The 20,815-nt window shown below is 50.2% G+C and overlaps 7 protein-coding genes across 7 annotated transcripts; 6 read left to right on the top strand and 1 right to left on the bottom strand.

Annotated features, from left to right (window-relative positions):
* Positions 1–589: 589 nt before the first annotated feature.
* Positions 590–1,270, top strand: PSV08DRAFT_261244 (uncharacterized protein). Its single transcript, XM_014220053.1, has one exon. The coding sequence runs from the start codon at positions 602–604 to the stop codon at positions 1,205–1,207; it is 606 nt and encodes a 201-aa protein (XP_014075528.1). The 5' UTR covers positions 590–601; the 3' UTR covers positions 1,208–1,270.
* Positions 1,271–2,391: 1,121 nt separating this feature from the next.
* PSV08DRAFT_406890 (uncharacterized protein) lies at positions 2,392–3,879 on the top strand (the record flags this gene model as incomplete). Its single annotated transcript, XM_014220051.2, has 1 exon — positions 2,392–3,879. Exon 1 carries the CDS (start codon positions 2,476–2,478, stop codon positions 3,877–3,879), a length of 1,404 nt encoding a protein of 467 aa, XP_014075526.1. The 5' UTR covers positions 2,392–2,475.
* Positions 3,880–6,573: 2,694 nt separating this feature from the next.
* On the top strand, positions 6,574–8,564 carry PSV08DRAFT_406889 (general substrate transporter). Its single transcript, XM_014220050.2, has 3 exons — positions 6,574–6,787; positions 6,840–7,679; positions 7,733–8,564. The coding sequence occupies exons 1-3, from the start codon at positions 6,709–6,711 to the stop codon at positions 8,470–8,472; spliced, it is 1,659 nt and encodes a 552-aa protein (XP_014075525.1). The 5' UTR covers positions 6,574–6,708; the 3' UTR covers positions 8,473–8,564.
* Positions 8,565–9,094: 530 nt separating this feature from the next.
* On the bottom strand, positions 9,095–10,530 carry PSV08DRAFT_367713 (aspartic peptidase domain-containing protein; the record flags this gene model as incomplete). Its single annotated transcript, XM_014220049.1, has 4 exons — positions 9,095–9,837; positions 9,893–10,041; positions 10,101–10,386; positions 10,458–10,530. The coding sequence occupies 4 exons, from the start codon at positions 10,528–10,530 to the stop codon at positions 9,095–9,097; spliced, it is 1,251 nt and encodes a 416-aa protein (XP_014075524.1).
* Positions 10,531–13,651: 3,121 nt separating this feature from the next.
* Positions 13,652–14,850, top strand: PSV08DRAFT_367712 (PLC-like phosphodiesterase; the record flags this gene model as incomplete). Its single annotated transcript, XM_014220047.1, has 2 exons — positions 13,652–13,691; positions 13,751–14,850. 2 exons carry the CDS (start codon positions 13,652–13,654, stop codon positions 14,848–14,850), a joined length of 1,140 nt encoding a protein of 379 aa, XP_014075522.1.
* A 1,575-nt stretch (positions 14,851–16,425) lies between these two features.
* On the top strand, positions 16,426–17,463 carry PSV08DRAFT_367711 (cytochrome P450; the record flags this gene model as incomplete). The annotated part of the gene is made up of 3 exons (XM_014220046.1): positions 16,426–16,452; positions 16,523–16,960; positions 17,014–17,463. The coding sequence occupies 3 exons, from the start codon at positions 16,426–16,428 to the stop codon at positions 17,461–17,463; spliced, it is 915 nt and encodes a 304-aa protein (XP_014075521.1).
* Positions 17,464–18,597: 1,134 nt separating this feature from the next.
* PSV08DRAFT_406888 (uncharacterized protein) lies at positions 18,598–20,743 on the top strand (the record flags this gene model as incomplete). Its single annotated transcript, XM_014220045.1, has 3 exons — positions 18,598–18,924; positions 19,270–19,924; positions 19,998–20,743. 3 exons carry the CDS (start codon positions 18,598–18,600, stop codon positions 20,741–20,743), a joined length of 1,728 nt encoding a protein of 575 aa, XP_014075520.1.
* Between the last annotated feature and the right edge of the window lie 72 nt (positions 20,744–20,815).

Here is a 20,815-nt window from a genome sequence, read left to right as displayed (position 1 = left end):
CTCGCCCTTTTGGTGGCCATCCAAATCGCCAGACGCTGACCATCACAATGTCAACGCCAGCCTTGTTCGCACCAACAAGCAGGTGTATAGCGAGGCAATCGACATTCTGTACTCGCAGAACAAGTTCCTCTTCACCCACCCAAGCGATTGCAACGTGTTCCGCGTGGTCGCATCTTCCGCTTCCGTCAACATAACGAGTGTCTATTTCCGCATTAGACAAAAAGACTTGAAGCTGTGGACCGCGTATCTAGGAAGCAAACAAGCAGAGAGGAGTTTGAGGAGCGATCTACCCAAGCTGAAGAGTCTGTGGGTGTTTCTGAGGTGTGTTGCCATGGGGCTGCCTGCTGCGTTTGGGAGTCTGCAAGCTGCACCTGTGGGTGCCTTGGGAGGACCTGGAGGACACGCTCAAGCTTTGCCCATCGCCTTGGGACAGCAGATGCATGCCCTTCAGCAACAAGTTCAGAGCCTCACGCAGGTCATGGCCAATGCGAATGCACAGGTTGCCGTTGGAGGCAGTCAAGCCCAAACAGGAGGCAACCAGCTTCCACCTCCCCCGCCCCCCGCACCGGCAATGCCCTTTTTGCAGTTTGCACAAGGCCCCATGGGAATGGGTGGGCCTCACCATGGCCATCACCATCACCAGAACCACCCTCCGCATGTCAACTTGCTGGCGCAACAACAGCTACAGATGCACCAGCAAGCCAACATCCATCCACCACCACCACTGTTCCACGCGCCACATCATATCGGGTCCATGGTAAATCCACAAGCGAACAGAACAGATCCACGTGATTCACATACTCTGTTCTCCACGTTTCTCCGTTTCGAGCGAGAGCTGGGTATTGAGTCGCTCTGCCTAAATCTTCGTGATGCGTTGTATTCCGGCCCATCCACATTGATGAACTTTGATTCATCCTCCAGCAGTGATGCTTCATCGGTAGCGGGGAGCCCCCCAGTTGCACCCAGCAACGAACCCCGGCCGGAGGTCAAGATAGTATGCATTGTGCATATTCCGCGTAGGATAATGGAGCGAGTGGTCGCACTTCACCCAGATGAGTTGGTTGTTGACCCCAAAACTCAGGATGCGAGGACGCGTTTCAGGAAACTGCATGGTATCGAGGTTAGTTTGGAGTTGAATGGATGCCCTCCACTGCGTCCAGGGCTAGATGCGGCAGACCATGGTGATATGCATGCGCATGAGCACTGAGTGCTTGCGAAGTCGCACTTCTCGTATGTTGTCGATGGCTCTTTTTTAAGTTGTAGTACAAGATACCCGTATGAGGGCATGGATGCTCCTCGAGACAAAAAATTCATTTCAGCTTCGCTTTCAAGTCAAAACATGCAGCTCTCACTCACCGTTACTTTCGTTTTTCATCGCCTGTCGTTTGAAGCGGTGCAAAATATAACTGTTTGCGCTGTCTAGGCACTTGAAAATCTCACTTCAACCCGATTCTCTACGACTACACCATCCACTCAACTAGCCATTGTAAGTATGGACTACACGAACATGCCGCCAAATTCCCCTCAAGTCGAACCTGAACCCCATGAATCAATCAACGCCATCTCGACAATCGATTCCTATAACCTACTTGTCATCGCCCTCTGCTCCTCCACCTGCAACCCCCACAGCCTCGCACTCCCAATGCTCTTCCACCTCCTCACCTGCGGCCACATAGTCACCATCGACCACCCCGACCAGCGCTGCGCCCGAAACTGCCACCACACCCTCTCCACTCCCTTGCCGCCCTCACCCAGCGCATTCCAAGAGCCACAGTACACGTACGTTTCTTCCTTCCTAGCTACCCAACAACTCGACTTGATCGACCACAGCGACGACAAAATCACACTCATCGCCGGCGGCACCGAGGCCCACACCGATACTCTCTACTGCGAAGTCTGCACGGGAATTCCGTTTGACAAGTACTACACCATGTTGCCTCCCACAAGCACCTCTTTTCCTCGCCGCTGTCTGGCGCTCTCGCGCGCTATTATTGCTGCGGCGACGATGCTTCCTGCGCCGGCTGTAGAGGAGCTGCTGTGCCCGGTGTTGTATGTGCCTGGACGCGTGCCTCATGAGTTGAAGTGTGGGCATAGGGTTTGGTGTGTGCCGGAGAGGCGGTGCGGGGTTAATTGTAGGGATATGGGATGGAAGGGGGTGGATGGGGTTGTTTGTGCGGAGTGTGTGGGGAGAGGGGAAAGGGTGTATCGAAGGTATTGGGGGGTTGCAGTGAAGTGAAGGTGAAGGGGGGGTTCACCTTTCACTTGCTTGGTGGTGCTGCATTATTGGGACGGTTTGGGCGTTTGTTTGGAGGTGAGTGGACGAAGATCCACTACTTTTTCACAATGTTTTGCCTACTTCGCACTTATAAGGTGAAGTTTTTGATCCGAGTTGTGTAAAGCGAATACACAAAAGTACGACTCAACTACGACCACAGCAAAGAGAAATAATCAGTCGAGATAAACAACGAGGCCTCAATGGCGAGACAGCGGTCTATCACTTCTAGGCGCTCGTCTCAAAGCCGGGATGCTTCCAAGATGAGGTCATCGCGGACAGTGTCACCAGGTTCAAAGACCGCAGAAATGGGAACGTTACCGAAGTTGTGGCTGAAACTCAGGCTCAATGTTGGCAATAAGGAAGAGAAGACGGATCCGTTTCCTGCTACAGCGAATGAACAGAATACAGACTACAACAGTGGCCTTCCACAGTACCCTGCTGGGCAGTTGTCAGTGAAGACACGAACTGGACGGACAGTACATAAGCGGCAGCATGAGGATGTCATACAGGGCAGTGACTATGACCAGTTGATGGGTCTTAGCTCTGAGGGCTTTGATAACGACGACTTCAAGTTTCAGCCAGACTTCTCAAGTGACTTGCGTAAGTGTATTTCCTCGGGAAACCTATACAAGGCTGCACTGCTAAGCAGCACAGCAAATGCGTTGAGTAACGCCCAAGGATACTCAGGAGTCTTCTCACCAGAAAAACGTCAGAAAAAACGAAGCCTGGGTCGTCCACGCGGCAAACGACCCTCGTTCACATCGCACTTGGATAAGGTAAGTGAAGAAGAAGACTGTCCGTCATCATCCACACTCGCAGCTCAGTCTTCTATTGAGCACACGAGCTTCCAACCCAGCCAGGACGTCTACGACATCCTAAACAGCCTCAAGGCCAGCACCAAAACGCACATCGACCTCCCCAGTCTCGGCAACACCAACGACCCCGACACCATCCAACCCTACAGCGCTGAGCTCCTCACCCACCTCTACATAACCTGCTACCACCAAAACCTGTGGAACCTCTGCGACCTCATCACCGACACCTGGATCCGGGCCTTCCACACGCGCCGCAAAAAAGCCACGACAGACCCTACCTACACGCTGTGGCGCCCCAACAAAGCGCTCTCGCACCGCAAACGCGCCGCCCAGCGCGCCCGCCTCGCCGGCGTCCTGATGCCCTCAGAATACGACGCCAACCCGCGCAACCTCGGTCTCGACGCCACGGACCCGGACCTTGACGCCAACACAACAGACACGCAGCTCCACCTCGTCACCCTCCTCTACGAGCACACCCCGACCGCCTGCGGCGCGCGCATGCTGTGGGCCGATGCGCTGGCGCTGGCGGGGGATCAGACGGAGAAGGAGATGGAGGTGGCGCGGAGGAGGGGGGTGACGGTGCATCCGGATTTAGTGTGGAATGTTATGCAGAGTGGGCTGAGGATGGTGAGGAGGAGGTTGACGATGAAGTGTGAGGAGAGTACTGAGGGTGCGTGGTGTAGGAGGTATCATGAGCATGGGAGGAGTGGGGCGAATGGGGGGAGGTGTTATAGGGAGGTTGCTGCGGAGGAGAGGGAGGAGGAGGAGGAGGAGGAGGGGGAGGAGTAGGGGTTCATTTTTGTGTGGCCAGGGGGATGGGCAGGAGAGAGAAAAGTAGGGGGAGGGTTTGGTTGCGTTTGATGGGTGGAAGGCGGGTGTGGAGACGATGCGGATGATGAAGACAGAGGGAGAGATGTGTGTATATGAAGCGGGATACGGGAGTGAGGCGTGTCAATTTCGACAATGGTACACATGCAGATTCCCGAGTCCAAGTTGTTGGAGTGGGCAAGTAGCAGGTGATGGACTTTGGATGGGATTACTTAGTACCAGACTAGTCAACAGCGGTTCAGAAACGTACGTGTTAGAGTCATGCTCTACACAGTAGAAAGAAAGCAGAATTTTCAGTGCCTGGCTTTTTGCAAGCACAAAGATGCATGTTTTGTGCAAGTGGGTTCTCTATCTATTGCCGCAGTGGGGAGTCATTGTGGGTGAGTGGGAATCAGTGCGCACGGAAAAGTATCCGGGCAATAATTTTTGCTTTACTCCAGCAAGTATATAGTCAAAGGCCATGATGACTGATAACAAAGCCTGTGATGACCTGGCGTTTACAATACTTGCAACATGTTGTACTCTGGTCTCTTATTTGCCCCTCCAGTACGCTCTTGCACCTTCCACTTCCTCATAATCTTCACCACTAACCTGAAAGCAGTGAAGCGCCATGCACACAACCTCTGCTTCCAGGCACTATGATAACAACTGCATCTAGTCTATACAGCCGAGGAGACAGGTTGACATGAATTTCTCCGTCCCCGGCGATTTTGCCGTCCACCAACTTGCCTCTACTCGAGCTTGATCCCACTTTGCTCACAGGACCCCTCAGATACCGACCGCAACAACCATGCTTCTCGTAAAGCGGAAGAATTCTTCGACTCACGCGGCCGCGAATTGAGCCGCATCTATGAAGTATAAATCGGGTATCCCCAACATTGGCGCCTTGGAAGATACCCACCTAGCCAAGGAAGACGCCCACGACTGTCCCCAGCTCCGATATCAAATTCAGTCAGCAACGCAACCCCCGGTTACAGACATCTCAACAAGAAACATATCCGGCAGCCAGGTTCCGCCATGTGGCGTGATAACCGTAGTCTGCCACCTCGCTACGGCCGATGTTACCTGCACCATGCTACCGGAGTCGCATAGCGAGCCGCGGCCGCAAAAAATCGGAGACCCGTCATACACCGAGCGCTCATACACACCATCCGTACGAATACGAAGAGATTACAATATTGATGTAAAGATCATCCCAGACAAGCAATTAATAGCATGACATTGGTTTTGCTTGGGAAGAAGCTTCAAAGTTTTGGCGGACACATGATGAGCTTGGTTTGGCACCAAGCTTTGGATCGCAGCTTTTCCCTTCCATTGTAGGCAGCCCGGCCAAGGCGCTTGCGGTCACACCGATACGCCAGTGGAGCACCGACTGGCGGGAATCAAGGCTGGGCGTGCTTTTTGTTTTATGTCAGGTCATCTGCTGCCCTGCATATTCCAAACTGAGCACAAAGCTTTGCGGAGAAAGAGCAAAAGCCAGTGGATTCTGGAGACGTTTTTGTCGCCTTGGCAGCCTCAGCAAACGGTCCAGCCGGGGCGCTCAATGTTGCCAAGCTTTGTGCCTGACTCGCAGGCATTGCTCTCGTAACAAGAGGCTCCTGTCGTGTGTGTCGGATGGTGCTCTCTAGCCGCTTTGCCACCTTGCCTGATCCTTGACAGCCGATGCATGCGGGCCGCTTTCCAACTTGTTAAACCAGGAACGCGGAGAATGACATATGGCCGGGGTGACGATCACCATGTGTTGTCGGGGAACACAACCCGCAATATTACATGAAAAGAACCCCATGTAAGTTTGTACAATCTAAGTCTATTCGACACCGTTTGAGTCGGAGAAGCACTCGAAAGTCGGCAGATGCATTTGGAGGAGCCAAGCAGCTAGCGCAGGTGAAGGATCTGGAGCCGCATCGCTTGACACCACACCGCCGCCATAGGGCTTGTCCACGAGCTTGATTTCAAAAGCCGAAGTTCTGCCCAGACACCCGTTCGGGGGTATTTATGCCGGCAACCAGGCTCGTCACGAGGCATGGTCAACACGAGCGACCCTACTTTACCCGTCAAGGCTGTTCTCCATCGGGCGTTTGCAACGATACCATAGGCCATAACGGCAGTTCTCCGGCGCTATGAAGTATTGCACCCAGCTTCCTGGCTGGGCTGGTTAAAAATGTGTGGGAGGCGGGATGGATTGGGGAATGATGCGGGGTTTCCTGGGTGGTGGTGCCAATAACTGACTCAGTGCTTAGCTAAACTCCAAGCTCCACAAGACGCACCAACAAGGAAGCTTTCTCCACTCAAGCCTTGATGGACCACTGAGCAGGTCTGGGCGTGCGACCTGCAGCACGGCATGCTGTGCGATAGGCCATGGCCTGATGGTTCGATTACTTAGGACGAGAAGATATACGGTCGGCTTGCCAAACAAGGCCAAGTTGCAACGCTCGCAAACGCCGACAACGCGCTTGGCCTATCGTACGTCGGGGAAAGTAATGTTGACAAGGCCATGCTGTATCCCGCCCCTCGGAGACAGCGCCTCTTGGCACTGACTGAACGTGGAGTTACACCGGGGCCAAATTTTCTGGGGTCTATCAGGGATGGTGTGGTATCATGGTCTGGTAGCCTTAATCTCTCCGCATGTCGTACCCCACGCCACCTTTTTACTACATATAAGAAGCGCCCACATTTTCCTGGAATTTGATTCTGTACTGCCTCTCCAAGCTGCTGGACAGACCCAGGTTTCGCAGCTCTAGAGCAATCAAACCGCCACTTCATACGAGCATCTGCAAAATCTTGCCCAGCATGTGGAACCCTTGGCGTGAGAACTTGAAGGACACCCCCAAGGAGAGCCTTAACTGGCGTCTCTGGTATGGTGTCTTTGGTAAGAACCAATTGTCTTGCTCTCACTCGTGTTGTTGCTAACAAGAACGCAGTTTTTGGAATCATGGGTGCTGCCCGTGGTATCGACGAAGGTCTGATTGGCACAACGGCCGAACTCACTCCTTTCCAGAAGAAGTTTGGTCTCGATGACGACCACAAGAGCGAGCACGAAAAGGCAGAGCTCTTGTCTAATATCACCTCCATGGTGCAGATGGGATCTATTCTGCGAGCCTTAATCGCTTTCTTCATCACTGACAAGATTGGCCGTCTCTGGGCTACACGCCAGCTCTGCCTCATCTGGGTCATTGGTATCACCATCTTCCTCACTAGCTCCTTGACTGGATCTATCGGCCAGATCTACGTTGGAAGATTTATCGCTGGTGTCGGAATCGGTCAGACTACTGTCGTTGCCCCTACCTACCTTGCCGAGACGGCACCCAGGGCTATTCGAGGTGCCTGTGTCGGTGCATTCTCCGGCTCCGTGTACATTGGTATCATGCTTGCCTACTTCGCATCCTGGGGCTCGTCCATCCACATCTCGTCTAAGACTGACACCCAGTGGCTCGTGCCTAACAGCATGCATCTCATGTTCGCCGGTATCATTTTCATCCTCTCTTGGTTTGCCAAGGAGAGTCCGCGTTGGTTGATCAAGGTTGGCCGCCATGAGGATGCTCTTAAGAACTTGTCTATTCTTCGCCAGCTTCCCGAGGACCACCCCTACGTCACTTCTGAGATCATGGACATCAACGACCAGCTCAACCGTGAGCGCGAGGCCACCATGGGCACGTCTTGGCTCGGACCGGTCCGTGAGCTGTTTAGCAGCAAGGCCAACCTCTACCGTATCCAGCTTTCCATCTTCTCTCAACTGCTCTCACAGTGGTCTGGCGCGAACAGTATGTATTGTCCGCGCGTATAACCTTTTGTGATATTTGCTAACTCTGTGAAGGCATCACCATCTACGCACCCCAATACTTCGCAATGATGGGTAAGACTGGTCAAAGCGAGAAGCTCTTTGCTACCGCTATCTTTGGTGTTGTCAAGTTCGTCAGCTCCATGCTTTGCGCCTTCTTCCTGATTGACTATATTGGCCGCAAGCGATCTCTGTCTACCGGTATCACACTGCAACTCGTATCCATGCTGTACATGGCCATCTTCCTGCTTGTCGACACCGGCATCGGCGAGAAGGGTGTTGTACAAACCCCAAGCCAGAAACACGCCGCTATGGGCGCCATTGTTATGATCTACTTCTCCGGTTTCGGATGGGCTCTAGGTTGGAACTCGATCCAGTACCTGATCAACTCCGAAATCTACCCTCTTCGTCTCCGTGCGCTCGGTGGTTCCATCGCCATGACATTCCACTTTGTCAACCAGTACGGAAACTCCAAGGCCGTGCCCCTCATGTTCATCTCTATGACCCACGGCGGCACTATGCTCTTCTTCTCGTGCGTCACAGCCATTGGTCTCGTCTGGGTCTGGTTCTTCCTTCCAGAGACCTCTGGCAAGTCGCTCGAGTCGCTCGACGAACTGTTCAATCTGCCCTGGTACCTTATTGGCCGCAAGGGCGCCGAGCTTACGCGTGGCACTGGCGCCATGTCTGAGATTCTCGACCATGCTGGCGAGAAGGCTACCACGGTCGAGATGGAGAATGCTGAGACACTGAACCATCGCGCTGAAGCCAAGGCGTAAGAATTTATCGAGTATAGTAGTGTATATAGCGTTTTTGTCAGTGATGGCGTGCAAGTAATTGATATGAAGTCATGAACGTACATGATATGAACACTTTGCCTCCTTCTTAATTAATTGCCTCATGCTCTTGTGCATTGTCATGATCATGACATCAAGTGAGTGATTTCTACTTTAAATCGGTGATTTCTTGGAAACGGCTTGTGGGAAGCGCACATCTGTGAATGCAGTAAACATGAGAATTGCAAGATGACTGAAGAGCATTCTTCCAAGGGGCAACCACTATACTAATGTAGTCTAGTCTGGAATAGGCTAGGCAGGAGATATACTATGGATAGGGGTCACGTGAATACAGCATGGACGACGTGTATTGGCATATAGATATGTGACGTCTACCAGGTTCACCATACATCACATGCATTAATTCGAGTCTACATGTTATATGTCTGACGATTCATGATACTGTAATACATTGATACATTAATTTTTTTTTCTTTCCATACGACTTTGTAACGCCATTGTCTTTCTATGCATCAAAATTCGATGCCGCACTGTCTACGGCACAAGCCCACAAGTCAGGAAAGTCGCCAAACAACATTGGAGCTCAAGAACAAACCAAACGCACTTACTTGGAACCCGGCTGCAGCGCAAATCCAAGCTTGACTTTGTTCGGGTTGGTAAAGTCGTGAATGACGTACTTGCCCTTGAAGAAGTTGGTGCCGAAGAGGTGGAAATCCACACCTCCACCAATATTCTGCAGACCACCCAGGCAGACCTTGCCATCGTCATCGACGGGCTGCGAGATGAGCTGGCAGCCAGGGGTGTAGAACTTGCGGCCGCCGATGACGACGGTCCAGCCTGGGGGCTTGCTGTTGCAGGGGATCGTGTAGCCCTGGTCGTCCTGTGTGACTGCGCCGGGGATACGCGAGTACCACGCCTTGACGACATCCGGGTCGGTGAAGCTAACATCCGTGCCGGAGTTGAGATGGATCTTCATCTTGCGGGCAGAAGTCTTGGCATTCTGGTCGCCGACGGCCCAGCCCTGGGCGTAGAAGCAGTACGCCTCCCAGTAGTCCTCGAGGAAGTTGTCGACCCAGGTGATGGGCCCGCTGATCTTCTTCTGGTTGATGAAGCCGAAGTCGAAGACGCCGTGACCCTTGGTGTGGGCGACGGCAAAGACGGGCTTCGCGAGCTGTGGGAGCGCTTCGCGGAACCAGGTCTTTATTGAGCCTATGGTTTCGCCAAGGAAGTTGTACTCCATAGGGCCGAGTCCAAACCGGCCGTCCACTGTCTTGTCGTTTGTGAAGTCCTCAACAGCTTGGGTGGCGGCTCCAAAGGTTGTCTTGGCGGTTATGCCACCGACGGTGACTGTGGGGTGTTAGTATATTTTGGATTGTAGAGATTGCATTTTTGGGGCACTCACTGGGCTCAACGTATAGATTGCCGAATGCCTGTGAATTGACGCCGTCGTATCCAATAGAGAAATTTCCTGGTTTCATGTGCGCAGGGTTGAGGTCGTAGACTGTGTGGCCGACAGTCTGATTCTTAGGGATAGCGGAGGAATACACCCAACTTGACAAATCGTTAACATAAATTCCATTATTTACCCAGATGCGGCTGGGGTGACTTACAGATCGGAAGCTGCCGTCGTGCCGAAGAGACGGAAGGTCTTGCCAGCAATTTGCACGGGATAAATGAACGACGTGTCCCATGGATCAGGACTTTTACCATACAAGGTGCCGGTGGCCTGGCGAGCAGCCAGTGTAGCGTGTCTCTTAGCAGCAAACTGGTTCGCAGCCTCTGCGAGCTTGGGGTGCACTTCAACACCGGCCCTGCGCTTGATGTCGACGATGTGCTCGAGTTGGTGCATGGGGGCTCCATGGACTTCTCTCGACTCTAGAGTAAAAGAGGCACCAGCTATTTTGAATGGAGTGTTAGCTAAGCTCGCCCAAGTTTTTTTTTGAGTTCAGGAATTTGGTTCAACGTACCATCTGGGACAGGTGTGGCAGCAACTGCGCCGGTGTAGGCGAGTATAGCAATAGCTTTAGCGAGGGTCAACATGGTGAGACAGGCTAGTTATCTATTAAGAACAAAAATGAGTGTGATCTATAATCTATTACGGAAACGATGGTGGTACGCAGTGTATGCGATTAGAATCGAGAGTAGGACGACTGTCGTAAGTAACATTTCCAATCCAAAGTCAATGGTATTCTTATACAAAGCATCATTGACGCTGTCACTGTGAAATTTCATTTCTGCTCGTAAGGTCTGGGCTGGGTGTTCAAAGGTTAATTGTAATTTTGCGGAGCACTAGATGATCATAGCGCCAAGTAGTATTCTGACAGTGGCCCGTTATTTTTAGTGGTTGGAGACCAGCCCGACGATGTTCGATCTCGCGGTCAGTCTGACGGTGGCATTGCTGACAGGAGTAGGCTTCATTTGGGTAATTGTGCCGATTGGAATGAATTTGTCAGTTCCCAATATGAAATATTGCTCCGGGGTCGCAGCTTGGTTGAAATACAATGTAGTGTTGAGTTTTAAATTCATATACAAATGATCAAAGGATGAAGATGATAGTTTTTGCGGCTAGAAAGAACTAGTTTTGATGGGGGGTTTGCATAAGTATCGTAAGTGTTGGAGTGCATGAACCATGTTTCCGCCCATAACGTTCTGACTCGCGCAACCGTCATTTCCGTGCGCCCCTAAAAGTTCCAGAATGAGTACTCTATTTGACCTATGTACACAGTACATATAGCTCAGGCGGCCCATAGCAGTGCAATTATTCGTTCGAAAAAAGTTCAAAGTTCTGACAAGGTATGAATCGTTGAAAACTTACCTACGTAAGCCACAAAGCAAATTTACACTCGGAACCAGGAACATCCTAGCGGTAGAGAGCGTTTTTGACAGCATCGATGATGCGCGGTCCAATCACGCCTGCAATTTGAGGTACCATCTTACAATGGATGTTCCCGACGCTTGCTGAGTCAGATAGCAATACGAGATGGAGACTCCATGAGTGGTTGCCAAGTCATTAAGCTTTTCTAGAAATACTTGACTTTCGTTGATCTCACCCATGTTCATAGCCGTGTATAATTGGCATATATGTACGTGCTGCACAGTGTTGCATTCCAACCCAAGTAATGCAGGCTGGTCAAGACCACCAAGATGTATCCACTGTAGTTTTTCAAAGTCAATAACAGCACCATTCAACTCTCTCGTACCGTCCACAACCTGATCAGCTCTCTTCCCTCCAGTTCCTTGGAGTAGCTCATCAGGTATATAGTATTCTACAACCTATCTACTTCCACAAGACCCTCAGTGCCCATGTGGTTTGATTCAATCAAACTGTGTTCACAAAGTTGAACCAAGAGCTTATATCTACGCACCTTAAGATCCAAATTCCTCCCTTACAAAACACTGACAGGAGTGATCGAGATATACAACTGATACTGCAATTATGGCTTCTTAAAGCGAAAAAACCGCGATGTCATACAGCCGCAGCCAATTCCATCAAGGCTGATATATTGAGACGATGTACCGAAGCCGCTCAACTACTTGGTGTTTTGTCAAGTGTGTAAGAAGATGGAAGAAAATTGCAAAATTCAGCCCTCCTTAGGCGGGAATTGAAAAGTAATACCCCATAAGCGATTTATGCATAACCAACGGATGTGCTGACCGCTATGTTCTGGAGCTATCGAACGCGTTATCGATTGAGTCTTCTATTTTGAGTTGCATCACGCCATAATCTTATTTCTGTCTTAAGGTATAGTGCCCATACTATGGTAGCTAACATATTGTCTCGCTGTATTGTAAGTCCCTTAGCTTATTGGTAGCGTTTGACGGTAGGCCCGATATCTGGATTCTGTGGCCATGTACCGTGATACTGCCGGGAAGCTCTCCCAGAGGATGTTTGGCGCTTTACGTAACACTGGCTGAATTGAAGCTATTGGTGGGCTCACGCATGGTTCGCTGGTTTAGTGTGAACTCCATAGAGCCGTGTGTTAACTAGTGAATAAGAGAGAATAGAGAAGAGCAATTTGAAGCTCCGGTAAGTTAGTCGAGAGAGTGCGGAGCATGTGTGGACCGGAAGATAAGTTTTTTGGGCTGCTCGGTGACCCATACAAACTCGCTCATCCCCATGGCACATACCATTTGGATCTTATAACCCGGAACACGTCGAGAGTTGGGATACATAGTCATGATCATATGAGGAAGTAATTTGAACTTCAGATGGCACCACAACTATTGATCTAGTCAATACCCAGCTTAACACATTCTTCGTAAAGTGAGGATACATTTTTAAGCAGATGATTCCCAAGATTACCGTCACAACAACCCTCTTAATTGGTAATATTACTGGCCCAAGCGGGTCCGGCAGCTCATTCGACCTCGTGACAGTGAAAGACTCAGGTAGTCAAAAACGCGATGCGTCCAAGGATATGGTATAATTACAAATCGAAGTAGTACACGAAGAAAATTGAGCGGTGGAAGCACTGCGAACAAAGGGCGTGGTCAGGTTTGAACATGATGCCAATCTTGGCGCATCAGCAAAAGACATATTGGTAGAGAATGCGATGAGCAAAATTTCAATCAGCTAAAACAATCCAACTCGGGTAAGTGGATGGAAGAGACATGAATGTTAGTTTTGGAAAGAAATGGCTTGGCAGGCATGAATGGGGTTGTTTAGGATTGGTCTTTCTGCCCAGTTACCACCCACCACTTTACTTACATTATGGATCTATAGCTTTAGAAAAAAACAAGCCAAGTGCTATTTAGTAACATCATATTTTATCCACCTGAAAGACGAACGCTCAGCTAGTCTTGGGAGCTGCAAGCCATCTCTATGTCAAGCGATTGACCAATGGCAGGGGCACACAACACCATGTACGCAGTAGCTGCCAAGACCATCCGCTTCACAGCAGGAACCTTACTCTTAATAGTAGGTACAATACGCTGAAATTCAGCAACAACGAGCAGTAGGATTTAGGCATATGCCGGTATGGAAGGAATCAACGTGGGCAAGAAAGTATATAGCTGGCGAAAGCTGCTGCTGGTGGCATTGCTTCTTACTTTGAGTGGTCTCGTTTTTGTACGCGCCATTTGACAGTGAACACGACAACATGAGGGTTCCATGGGTAATGTTTCTATTATCCCAGCGGGAAGAATTGTCAATGAACTAACAATGGCAGACTTCAGCGAGCATGCTGCTCTTTGCACGTGCGGTACCCCATAGCTTTCGAAAATGACCAGCACAACTAACAGTCTTAAGAAAATGTACTAGCATCAAGATCCGACATCCGTTTCAACCACATCCAAGTCATCGGCACGCACAACTCGTACCACCGCGAGATATCCTTAGCTGAGGGCAAGGTTCTTGAAGACAAAACATCCTCGTTGGGGCTACTTTCCTCAGTAAAAGAATTATACTATTCCCACGCCGAGCTACAAAACCAGCTGGAATATCAATCCGTCCGCTCCTTCGAACTAGACCTGCATTCTGATGAAAAAGGTGGTCTATATTATCCTCCTTCGATCTGGGGATACACGAACTCCACCACGATGCCGTTCGACGGCGAGATCCTCAAGAAACCGGGGATCAAAGTCTTCCACATGGTGAATTACGATGTGAACGCCGTTTGCCACACCTTTATCGAGTGTCTCCAGCAGATCAAAGCCTGGTCAGACAACAACCCCCACCATGTCCCTATCACCATCGGCCTAGAACTGAAAACCGACGCCATTATGAGCAATCTCAGCGGAGTTGGCCTGGATGAAGCAACAAACTGGACCTTACCACGTATCCTCAATGTCGACGCCGAAATCCTCTCCGTTTTCCCGCCCAAGCAGCTCCTCCGCCCAGACGACGTGCGCAAACCGGGCCTCACCCTCGAACAATCTATCCTGTATCACGGCTGGCCCAGACTAGACTCTGTCCGCGGCCGCATCCTCTTCTACTTCGACAACAATCCTAAGCCGTCCGACCCGAACTCCCCTCGCGAACTCTACACTGAGGGTGCACCCAGCCTAGAGAACCGCACCGTGTTCACGAATGCTCTGGAAGGCGCCCCTGATGCTGCGTTTATCAAGTATAACGAGCCGAGCAGTGCGACCAGTATGGCGGAAATCCAGCGTCTGGTGCGCAAAGGCTACCTCGTGCGTACGCGTGCTGATAAATCGGTTACCACGGTGCTAAACCGCACTACCGAGATGAGAGAGGCTGCGTTGGCGAGCGGCGCCCAGATTGTAAGTACAGATTACCCTGCTTGGGGCATGAGTTCGAGGTGGGGGTGGGATTACGTGGCAAGGCTGCCTAAGGGGAGACCCGCCAGGTGTAATCCGATCATTGCACCGAAGTCGTGTAGGGATGGGAAATTGGAGTAGGGTGGGGGAGGCTGGAGAGTTGGGGGAAGTGGGAAAATATAGAGGGAGTGAGCACGCCAAAAGAAAGTTGCAGTGAGTGGTACAGGGAGCGTTGGTGTGTATTGTTCCACATGGCTTGGTTGGGCTGGAGTCTCACTGCGTTTCTCATACACTGGTGTGAGTCTTTTTTTTCGGCACATCCAATTCTCCTGTCCTTTGCTTCTTCTTAGACAACTCTAATCCTACGTTCAATTCTTTTTATCACCCACCTCTACCCATCGTATCCTTGTGGTTAAGAGGCCTTCTCTCCATGTTTCTTCTCCTGTACGATATGAGAATGTAAATTCGTTCGTCTCGCCTCCCTGCAGATTAGAAAGTCTGAGTTTCTCAAAAGTGCAACGCAAAGGTGGTTTCAGTCTTGATACTGTATCGATATACTATCCAAACTTGAACACTCCTTTTCTAAAGCGTGGTAATTCCACTCCCGAGCAGATTTTACACGGAACAATTTTGGTCCAAGTATCTCGATTTTTTCGTTCGCTCCAATCCGAGCTAGAGCTTCAATCACTTTCTCTTCTCGCTAGTCAAGAAGTACTGTCATCACGGTCTGAAATATATTCCTTGCAGCCGCCTGCACACTGCTTCTGTGATCCGAACGTCTAATCTTCGTCGTCTAAGCAGAATCTTCATCACTTCTGTACGGCTTCCATCATTTGCTGTGGCTGCCTCTATCACTGCTTCTACGATTGGTATATCTACTCGCCGGTCGAGTAGAAGCGTCATCACATCTTCGCCGCTACCATGGTTTGATGCAGCTGCCTTCACTACTGCTTCCGTAATTGGGAATTCTAGTATTGCTGATTGCTTTCTCAATGTATCAATGGCTGTGGCTTGAACAAAGTCGTCTTCATCTTTTAGTCGTGCTGCAAAGGACTCGAATATATCACGAGGCAGCGCTTTCATGCCTAGTGTTTCGATAGCGGCCTTTTTGAACCAAACCGTGCTTATTTTCTAACCGTGCTGCAACGGATTTGAGGGAATCACCAGACATCGTTGGCAGTCTGCCTATTTCTCCGACAGCGTTTCCTTGAACAGAGATTTCTTCATCCTCATGCCATGCTGCAATACCTCGGACGGATTTCTGACGATCATAGTCTACTCCTGGCAGAGTGGAGACTGCTTAGCAGCAGAAGGCTCCTTCGATGCATGATCGACAGTAGCTTCTGGCCGGGCCCAGTACTGTAGTAAACAATTTCTAAACAGTAATGTTTTGGCACTTGTAGTCGTGTAGTGATCTGGTATCCCCCATCGCGCTCTGCTGATTATTCTTGGCTTTGAACTACTTTCGAGTGGCAACAGCAACGATAGCTGGGGCCTCGGGAAGGTCAGACGGCATTACAACGGTTTCTTCGACAGTCACAAAAAAGTGGCATTTCTATCAAAGGTCATGTTAACTTCACTTTCAAGTTCAAGGAAGTGTTACTATTTATTGGTGCAATTCTTGTACTCGTCTGTACACCTCTCTTCCATCAATCATGAATTATGTGTTGACAACAAGACAGGTGATTGTGAAATTCTTCAGCACCTGCGTGTACAATGTGTAATTTCATCCTCTACGTAAATGTGAGCTAGACCTTCAGATGCAAGATGAGTTTCCACTAAGCCGCTCCACTTGCTAGACCCCGGCCCAAAGCTCGCTGCAGCTACCAGTCTTGTATTCTTCTACAAGATACTCCGTGGCGATGAGGTCGCATATGAGCATGCAACGTACCAGAATTATGGCGAAGTTGTTCAGCTGGAGCCTGACCAATTAACCTACATAGCACATCAGGCTTGGAAAAATATAGCTGGAGCGGGAGCGGGGAAGCGTCTCGAGAATACGAAAGATGCTACGACTCTAGGGCCAAACATCCACGGTGATTTCACTATGGGCGCGATTTACGACACTGCTAGCCACAGGGCACGTCGAAGAATATATGCACCCGCATTCAGCGATAGGGCTTTCAAGCAGCAGGAGCCCTTATTCCTCGACTACCTCAACTCATTGATAAAAATCATTAAGGAAATGGCAACGAACGAACCCGACACCGGAATGGACATCTCCAAGTGTCTCAACTTCCTAGCGTTTGATGTGAGTTCAATAACATGACAAGAACTTCTTATTTAGCTAAATATTGGAAATAGGTGATGGCGGACTTAACCTTTGGAGAGCCTTTGGGTCTTCTTGAAAAATCGGAATACACACCATGGATTGCGTCAATCTTCGGGCGCCTTCTCTTCATGTCGATCGGATGTGTCGCACGAGAGTGCAAGCTTTTTGCTAAACTACTAGCCGTTATCATGCCGAAACAGGCGACACAAAAGGCCCATAAGCACTATAACAACTCTGCCAACCAAGTAGAGAAGCGATTAGCACGCCGTATCGATACCGAGAAACCTGAAATATGGAAACTTGTACTAAAAAAGAATGAAAATGGTACTCCAAGTTTGTCAAAACACGAGATGACAGCCGATGCAGCATCATTGATTTTTGCCGGGACTGAGACGTCTACTACTATAGTGAGCGGTCTCGTATACCTCTTACTGAAGAACCCCCAAAAATGCAACGACTTCAGTCCGAAATACGCGCGTTAAAGAAGGAATTGAACCTTGAGGTCTTGCCTCATCTACATTACTTGGCCGCGTGTGTATCAGAGGCTCTCAGGATTTACAGTAGGCCGAGCCATATGCACTGAAATGAGACGCCTTTGGGCATCATCATCGTAAAGGAATATCTACACAATACTTGTACAATGAAAGGCAATACGTGAACACAATCAACAACAAAGATAATAGACTCTTGAAAGTAGCAAAGTCGAAGGAAATGAGACGTCGAGAACCGTAAAACAGACGGACACAGAGCAGCGCGAATCTCCGCCCATGTCCCCAACTACACATGTGAACATCCTAAGCGATGGGGTAGTTTAGGCTCCCAAATCAAGGCAAGGTGCCAAAAATACAAGCACCCAAGACACCCTCCAACCCTGGTATCAGTACCCGAGCGGCACATATGCCAAGGGAAACAAAGGATGAAGTTCAATTTAACTTCACTTGTAAACGAGGACCGTGCAGAACCCTCCAAGACAACCCTTGAAAATCAGCCCTACGCCCTATAGTGCATTTAGCCGTCAGGTACAGGTGGGGCAGTGCATCTACCGATCAGGGACTACCCGCAAATCCACCCCACCCCCTGGCCGCAGAGGCTAGTCTGCCCTATGGCCCGCTGCATCGCAGCTTGTAGCCGATATGAGATCGATGGCTTACAGTTGTGAGCTGAAGATTTCCATTTTGAGATTAGATCCTTGAGGTGGGTATCTAGACGAGTACCATCGCTAAAGTTGGGGGTTGCCTCGTGCACATTTTCGTCTGCCCCATGCGACTTAGTCGTCTCACCTGCATATGAGACATTAGAATTTCGTATCTTCATCTCAACCACCACAAGGTTCTGGTTAAGATGCTCGTTTACGTTGAATATTGATGCGTCTTGGCTGAGGCCTCCGGACGTGTGATGGAGTAGCATGGGAGTATGGTAGCGGTTGAGCGATTGAGCATTTTCCTGAAACTGCGATTGCTCCGTGTCTCCTGGGCTTTTGCATTCTCGATCAGATTCGATCAAGTCTAAACTTGGGCTCTTTGGACTACCCTCACATGATTTGTCTCTCAAATCTTTCTTTCCTCTTGTTGTTGTTGATTCATGTCGCTCATTCTGACCCAACAAAACTCTCCATCATGATTTCAGAGCCGCTTGTCAGTCTGCTGGCCCTGATCAGTGTGGCCAATGGCTATGTATTACAATGTGCAAAGCCTGTTTCACCCGCCAACTGGTCGTCCTCCTCGACTCCCTCGCCTCTCTTGAAGCGAGCCGGTGATCCCAGTAACATGGAATGGATCAAGCGGTTGGCAGCCATCGGCGACAGCCATACGGCAGGAATTGGTGCTGGACGACCGCTTGGCCACCAAATCTCTTCCGACGAGGTGGCTTTCAAAGTGCCTATGGATCTTGACCAGATTCGCGACAACTATTCATGTTCTAGGTACGACTTGGCATACCCCAAAGTCATAGAAGCGCAATTGAGTGCCCATATCGAGAAGAACGGCGGATTTTAGTACCTTACTTGTAGCGGTGATCGGTCTGAAGGGGTATACCTGCAGGCTAAGGCGCTAAAGGGTGATCTTAATTTCGTCACCTTTACTGCTAGAGGAAACGGTCTATGTCTAGCTAGTATAATTAAAGATTGTATTATATTGCCCTAATTTAAGAATAGCGCCTGCGAGATGATTATAGCTAAGTCTTAGGAGAATGTAAAGACGATTATGAAAGACAATATTAAGCAGATTCTCGAAGCGCTTAACGAAAAGATGAGCAAGGACGGCATCCTTGTTGTTAACTGATACGCCTAGTTTTTTGACACAAGGATAAATAACTGTGAGAAGCAGTCTTGGGACTTTGCCTGGTTCCTTCCGCTAGGTGCTTCTTATCAGGCCTTGACTGTTGCTCGTCGCCTGACGTCCAACAAATTGGTCCCTGATATAAACTCGGCCATCCGAGCAGCTGTTAACGCGGCTGCTGAGGACAGCGATATCAAGTACCTGGTCGGTTACTCCGATTGGGACTGGTGGGTCACTGAGGAGGTTGATGGTCAAATGTGCTCGCCCAGCAGCAATGGTGATTATCCAGATCCACGCCAACCGGACATGCACTTCATCAAGCCTGACACCCATCCTTTCTTTGGCTGGCAGAGTCAAGTCGGTCGCGATTCACCACGCAAGCGCGAATTGGACTTTGATATGGATCTCGAAGAGATGCTGAGCTCGCCCAGGCTCTCCAAATCTGAGAAACGTCAGGTCAAGCGTGTCAAGGCCGCTATGGAGGTCCGTGAGGATCATCTAAGGCGTACAATGTACGATTCGATTCTCTACAAATCACCTGACCCGCGTGCTACCGTCAGGCATAAACTCGACCGACGGGCTCCTTCACCACCAGGCTGCCCTGGAGATGGCGGCCCGGACATGACCCTTGGTCTGGTTCTGCCCGACCACGTTGGTGCCAACGTAAGTAACTCTCTAAATCAACTCCCATAATCTTTCGTATGATTCGCACTAACGCAAACATTTCCACCCCAACGCAGCCGACCACCTGACTATCGCCTCCTTCGCTCTCGCCGAACCCATGGACCTCCGCTCCATCGCCTTCCGCGTCGACGCCCCCTACTGCACCAGTGTCCGCGACGAGTTCACCTGCTTCTCCACAACCAGCAGCAAATACTACGTTAACGGCAATCGCACAAACGCAAACTACGAGTCCTTCTGCAAAGAAGTCGACGAAAAACATCCCTCGGGCACAGTTAACTGGAGCTACTCCAAGCTCTACGACGCCGGCACCCCTAAAGAGCACGACTTGATCGTCAGCCTTGCAAATGGAAATTCAGTGTTTCACAAGGACCAATGCATCGATTCGATGCGGGCAATCATAAATTCATGTGACACGAGGGATAATCCCATGAACTGGAAGGGCGACGGCCGCTACATCCGCGAGGCGGGAGACATAAGATACGAAATGCATCCTCGACGCAGCAATCGGCCATGGCCCCCGTCCAAAATTGTCTACGGGCGCTGCGAGAGCTGGTACAAAGTGCTGTTTGGGCAGTATACGATTGAAGGTGCAGGTTGGGCGACGTGGAATTGGGGACAGAAGACTATGCTGCCGAATATGAAAGGGTGTTATGGGTTAGGGACTACAGACTGGAAGTTTGAGTATTATGATGATCCGGGGAAGCATAAGGGGTATGAGTGGAAGGTGATGTTTCGAACGCCGATTTGGGTGAGGGCGAGGTGTTGGAGTAATAATAAGGTTGTGAGGGCTGCAGGAGGGTAGACAGATGGGTGCAAAGGGAATGATTCAAGTGCGGGTTTAGTGTTTGTCTGGATAGATTTAACACATGTTTTA

Source organism: Bipolaris maydis, assembly GCF_028858645.1.
Source record: "Bipolaris maydis strain C4 unplaced genomic scaffold PSV08scaffold_1, whole genome shotgun sequence".
Taxonomy (NCBI): Eukaryota; Fungi; Ascomycota; class Dothideomycetes; order Pleosporales; family Pleosporaceae; genus Bipolaris; species Bipolaris maydis.
The sequence above is the reverse complement of the archived record's forward strand: the minus strand, read 5'-3'. Positions and strand labels throughout refer to the sequence as shown.

Coding starts and splice junctions, on each gene's coding strand:
- PSV08DRAFT_261244 (XM_014220053.1), top strand. CDS start 602: ATGGGAATGGGTGGGCCTCACCATGGCCATCACCATCACCAGAACCAC.
- PSV08DRAFT_406889 (XM_014220050.2), top strand. CDS start 6,709: ATGTGGAACCCTTGGCGTGAGAACTTGAAGGACACCCCCAAGGAGAGC. Junction 6,788..6,839: donor TCTCTGGTATGGTGTCTTTG/GTAAGAACCAAT, acceptor ACAAGAACGCAG/TTTTTGGAATCATGGGTGCT. Junction 7,680..7,732: donor ACAGTGGTCTGGCGCGAACA/GTATGTATTGTC, acceptor AACTCTGTGAAG/GCATCACCATCTACGCACCC.